Source organism: Amblyomma maculatum, unplaced genomic scaffold (assembly GCF_055883805.1).
Source record: "Amblyomma maculatum isolate TAMU_Amacu unplaced genomic scaffold, ASM5588380v1 scaffold_84, whole genome shotgun sequence".
Lineage (NCBI taxonomy): Eukaryota > Metazoa > Arthropoda > Arachnida > Ixodida > Ixodidae > Amblyomma > Amblyomma maculatum.
In genome coordinates this window covers 115121-121149 of record NW_028146809.1, presented here as the reverse complement: position 1 = coordinate 121149, position 6029 = coordinate 115121, and the positions used below count along the sequence as shown (strand labels likewise).

At 43.4% G+C, this 6029-nt stretch overlaps 1 protein-coding gene and 1 pseudogene across 1 annotated transcript; both read right to left on the bottom strand.

Annotated features, from left to right (window-relative positions):
• Positions 1-613: 613 nt before the first annotated feature.
• LOC146170671 (uncharacterized) lies at positions 614-1718 on the bottom strand (annotated as a pseudogene).
• Positions 1719-3245: 1527 nt separating this feature from the next.
• On the bottom strand, positions 3246-4237 carry LOC146170670 (THAP domain-containing protein 1-like). The gene is made up of 3 exons (XM_084586856.1): positions 4143-4237; positions 3610-3723; positions 3246-3345 (listed from the first exon to the last, which is right to left on the bottom strand). The coding sequence occupies exons 1-3, from the start codon at positions 4235-4237 to the stop codon at positions 3246-3248; spliced, it is 309 nt and encodes a 102-aa protein (XP_084442982.1).
• Positions 4238-6029: the final 1792 nt, after the last annotated feature.

The window sequence follows — 6029 nt, the reverse complement described above, 5'->3', positions numbered from 1 at the left end:
AGTCGACTCCCGTCTTCCACTGCCTTCACTAAAAATCCTGCTATAAGGCCCAGTGTGGTGGTCCTGATACCAATAATTGGGGCACCTGAGAGAGAGAGAACCAAGGGTTTAACTGAGGTTACAATTAGAGCTATACACGTAATAGTACATCGTTCAGCTTCGTCTGCTTGGCAGATAAAATGGAGAGTGAAACGCAAATATTTTGTGCCTCAGGTTAATTAATTACGCAATAATGTACGTCCCTCATCACATTTTTCTTTTTCATAATATAGAGCTCACACTGCAGCTACAATCAAGCAGCCAAAGAAAACAAACTGGCAGATAGGCAGTGAAGAAAATACATGCGTCTAAAATTGCACTAGGGTACTTCATGTGGTAATACTATGGAGGCGAATGGTTATGTTTGCAATCATTTGTTTAAGCAATCAAGGTAAAGGTAGGCTATACAGACTACATAATTTTATACTTTTGTTGCATTTGCTATTGCAGATCGTTAATTTGTGTGGGATAATTTCAGTTTATATGAGATTGCGCCTTTACTGAACGGTCTTGTTTTAGTATTTAAATGAAGGTGCTCATAAATTGTACTTTCCTACGCACAAAAACAAGATGTCTAGCATGGTTGCAAACGGAAGGATTCACCACTGTAGATTCTTAGAGCATCAAGGTGCGGCTGCATAGCCTGTTCCATTTGCAAAGCAGGGTTGGCATGAGTGGTGACGCCGCGTTTTGCGGCAAAATCAGCATCGTTGAATCCGTTGCCGCTGAATATAGCGGCAGACGATGACTGCTGCGACTCCTCCTGTCGTGTGGCACCAGTCTCTGTTGGCTGTGTCTGTGACACCATATAGCCTGGAAGTGGGGTGACAACTTTCCCGGTGTTGCTACTTGATGAAGAGCAAACAACACCCGCGACAAGCATTTTCTGGAAAGACGACAGCGCGGCACGAGCATCTGTCTGGTCGTTGCAGCCGTCCAGGCGCAGGATTCCAGAAAAAAAGGGCTTCGACAGGATCGCTGGAAAATTTTGCCGTTAAAACATAGACGAAGCCTGATTGAATTAAGTACCTGGTGCACAGAACTGTTGAAACCGTTGTCACCCGGAGCGCTTCATAGGTTTCGAGTGGCAGGAATGCACTCTTGTTGGGCGCTGCTTTCTTCCACGCATCAAAGAAAGGGAGGAACTCGTTCTCCAACCACGACAACCTGAAATAATCGCCAAAGAAAATGACAACGCGCGATCAAAAAATATGACAGACATACCTCTCATCGTCAGGAGAGCTGAATGGCATTCTGTTGGGATCCCTGCTCACAAAATAAAAGGTAGTGCTGCGTATGTCGTGGATCGTGAACCATTTGAAAACGAGTTCCATCAGTTCTATCGTTGGCAGGCTGTCTTCAAACCCGGTTACCCCGAATCTCTGTCCGTGTTGCTGGAGATATGGGAGGACAGCTGTAACCTGCAAAAGAAAAAAAAGGACACTCACGAGGCAAAATTTGTTATGCATCTCGCAGATGAGTACGTGTCAGTGACTCAGTGCCTTCTTATTTTTTTTTTATTTTTTTTTTTTGGCTTTAAATAACAAATATCATTGGTACGTGCCTCCGGAGAAAACACGTCAAGGGCCCTTTTGACATTCATCTTCTCAAAATTGGTCGGGAAGATGTGCTTCCGGGTGAGGCATCTCACTAGCTTGGAAGAAGGCTGTCGTTCTGTGATCTCTAGCAGCATTCAGAGATATTTGGGGCTGTAGTTTTGATTCCGCTTGCACAGGTGACAGTGATGAAATGCCAGGAAGTGCCTGAAAAAAAAAGAAAAAAATAAAACTGAATAAAACATCAGTGGAGAAAGTAAAATATACCATATCTTAATTATTTTTCAGGTCATTGCAAGCAAACTAACCGCTTTTAGCTATAACATAATGCTGATGCTTTTGCTTCGCAACTAATTCAGCTGATTAACATCGATCAATATGAAGGTAATAACGCTGACATACAAAACCTTGAAATTACTTACTAAACCTGCTCGCCTAAAAGAATAAACCGAACTGCGAACTTCTAAATAGCAGATACCTCGTCTAGCAAACGGGGACCATGCGCGGTGAACAAAAAAAAAAAAGAAGAACGTTTTTCAAGTTTCAGTACAACTTGATCCGAGGCCCAGCAGAGTTATGCGCATGCGTGTAAACAAAAAAATAACGTCAAAAATACGTCACCATCGGGCTTATTTTGCCATTGCTAAATATGGCAAAAATTTTGCAGTTGGAGGCATGATTGTCTGCTACCAGGCGCACTACCTTGAATCCAGCTTCTTCTACGCACCTCATTACTTGCATCGTCAAGTGTTGCACCTCCTCCACTTCAATGGATTGGGTGAAGTAGTATCCTACTGGAAGACTGAAAAAACGTTGCCCGCGCACGTCAGATTACATTTGTCCGACGATTTTCATCCTTTCCAATTGCTTTTATCATTGTGTAGTTGTTGGTAGATATCTATATATCACGTGTAGTGCTTTGACAGGCCCACAAAGACGAAGGCAAGAAGGTGTGCTGCCAGCTCATTTTGGAGTCCTACTTCTTTCTCGAGGCCCCCCATTTCCACAAGCCCATGCACGCCATCTCCTTGCTTTCTGTAGCTTGCACCCTGCCTTAGCGACATTTCATCGACCACAAGGGATCCCATTTTTTCCTGCATATAGGAAAAACGCGCTGCGAGATGCAACACTAAAAGTGCATGCGTTATAATAAGCGCCACCGCATAAATCTCCTGAGCTTACCCGTTCGGACAAACGCGCAGCTTCCTGGTGCAAACGCATTAATGAGGACTTCTCCGCTACGTGGTCCGATATACCTTTTCGGCGCGGTGCGACTTGGAAGGGTTAAGCGCCCCGATTCCCGTAGCATCTCATAGGTGATATGGAATGGCTTGCCTGATTGTCTCCTCTGACCAGCGGTGATTTTTCTTATCCAAACAGGGTGATTTTCGTGTACTTTCTCCTGGAAAACAAAGAATTTGTTACGGTATTTAGTGCGCCAATCCTCAGGCTTAGGTTGAAGAACCTCGTTTATTTATGTGCAATGGTACCTGAAGTATTGCGGCATTAGCAAGCTGCGAGCATCCGCTGACCTTGGATACCTTTTTCTTCAGTTCGGAAACTTCAAGATAGAGTTCTCTCTTCCAATTTTTTGTTCTTTTCGTTTCAACGCCTTTGTGGCCGCTTCTGTCAGGCGCATCTTTTTTGAGGTCAGGTTTGTTTGTGCCGACCGTTTCCTCCGTCCAGGTCTCGATGTGACGCCGTTAGATGCTTGCTCATAACTCGATGTTGGAGAGGGTAGACAGAAGGGCTCAGATTTTTGACGTAGTTGAGAGGACAATAGAATAGGCAGTGTTTGTCCCCTGCGAAAAAAATAAAAAATTGAATTTTGATATATATTTATCACATATGCGGTGACTGTACCTGGCCGGTTTAATAAGTAACTTTTGTGGCGTATATGGCTCACTTTTCGTCGGTGTCGCCTAGGTTTCCTCTCGGCGCATCTATGGCATGCAATCACTGCTTCCTTCCAGTTGGGATCACATGCCCGGAGTGGCATAAAAATAATGAGAGCACGGCTTCACTTTTCAGTACCCGTCGCTTCAAGCCTGTCTTGAAATTATCAGGTGTGAAGAGCAGACTGCACACTTTCGACCGGTCTGTTGGCTGCCAAAGCTGGTTTTCTGGGCTTTACAGAAGGAAATAAAAAGAGAAATGGAGATATAATATAAAGTTCTTGTTCCCCAGTGCACGTTACTATCACTGTTTTCTAAAATGCTTATATTTGGCGCATACGATTGGAACAAGCTGCCCAGTAATTAAACGTAAACGACTGATGCGATAAATTTAGCATTACAGTCAAAGAACAGATACAGGACATATCCTATGCTCCGCTTGGGTGAATGGCTATATTGAATGGTTTGCAAGCTCTCATAATTAATCATGCTGCAATACTAAACCCGTGGTACCCGTTGCGTACAGTTTGGGTTCAATATTTCTCCACTGTTCTAATTTGTAACCTGCCTATCTCGTTATTTTGTCGTCTAGTTGAAAGTGCTGGGAGATTTAAAACGGTTCTTAACTTTTCTTGCAATATTCGGTATCCACTGGTCCCGCGCACAAGTCATAGGAAACTCATGCAAGCTTATGCCAGGCGTTTTTCCGTGCCCAGATTTGCAGAATGGTACGCAGCAGTAAACCATTCTGCTTGCTTTAGCTGTCATCATCATCATCATCATCATCATCATTATTATCAGCCTGATTATACCCACTGCAGGGCGGAGGCCTCTCCCATATTTCTCCACTTAACCCGGTTCTGTGCTAGCTGCATCCACTTGACCCCTGTGAACTTCTTAATCTCATCCGCCCACCTAACTTTCTGCCGCCCCCTGCTACGCTTTCCTTCCCTTGGAATCCAGTTTGTTACCCTCAGCGACCATCGGTTATCCTCTCTTTGCACTACATGTCCTGCCCATGTCAATTTCTTCTTCTTAATTTCTACTAGAATGTCGGTAACTTGAGTTATTTCTCTGACCCCACTCTGCACGCTTTCTATCTCTTATTGTTACCCCTACCATTTTTCGTTCCATAGCCCTCTGGGTTGTCCTCAACTTAAGCAGAACTCTCTTGGTTAGCCTCCACGTTTCAGCCCCATAGGTAAGTACAGGCAAGATGCAACTTTTGTATACTTTCCTCTTTAGCGATACCGGTAAGCTGCTAGTCGTAATCTGCGAGTGCTTGCCAAATGCGCTCCATCCCAATCGTATTCTTCTTGTTATTTCCTTTTCGTGGTTCGGATCTGCGGTTACTACCTGTCCTAAGTAGACATATCGCCTACTACTTCCAGTATTTCGCTACCTAATGTAAACTGCTGTTCCTTCCCGAGGCTGTTGATCATTACCTTAGTCTTCTGCATATTGATTTTCAAGCCTACCTTTCTACTTTTCCTGTCTAGGTCATCAATCATTATTTGCAGTTCATCCCCCGAGTTGCTTAGCAAGGCAATGTCATCAGCAAATCGCAGATTACTGAGGTATTCTCCATCTACCCTTATCCCTAACTGCTCCCATTCCAAGTCTCTGAATACTTCCTCTAAACAAGCTGTGAATAGTACTGGGGAGATTGTGTCTCCTTGCCTAACACCTTTCTTTATGGGAATTTTGTTACTTTCTTTATGCAGAACTATGGCTGCTGTGAAGCCACTCTATATATCTTCCAGCACTTTCACGTACGGCTCGTCTACCCCCTGATTTTGCAATGCCTGCATCACCGCCGAGGTTTCAACTGAGTCAAATGCTTTTTCGTAATCAATGAATGCTATGTACATAGGCTGGTTATATTCCGAGCATTTTTCTATCACCTGATTGATGGTATGGATATGATCGATAGTAGAGTACCGTTTCCGAAACCCTGCTTGATTGCAGTCTAAGGTTGTCCTGATTCTACTAGCGATTACCCTAGTAAACACCTTATACGTAACAGACAGTAAGCTGATTGGTCTGTAATTTTTAAGGTCCTTAGAGCCCCCTTTCTTGTGAATGAGGATAATGTTTGCATTCTTCCATGGTTCGGGTACCGTCGATGACACCAGGCACTGCGTATTCATTTCATTTCATTTCATTTAATTACCCTAAAGGCCCAAGTGGGCATTACATAGGGGGGGAGAAGTCATAATAACATTGTACAAACGTTTCATAGTGTCATCACATGTTAACAACAAAAAAATGAGAAAAAGTGATATAGAGAACTAACAAACAATTACAAACAATATTACATACGTAGATCAATGGCAACACGAGCACAAATCAGAGAAAAACAAAAATAAACGAGCGTAAAAACTATAAAACAGGCGTAGTTCTCAATTTATTAAACATTTCCGACTAAGCAGGGAACATCGTTTCCAAGGCTTCTCTAAATTTTTCATGGTTCGTGAGGCAAACAATATTTTTATTGTACAGGGTGGCCAGGTTTTCTAGCACGATATCCCCCCCGTCC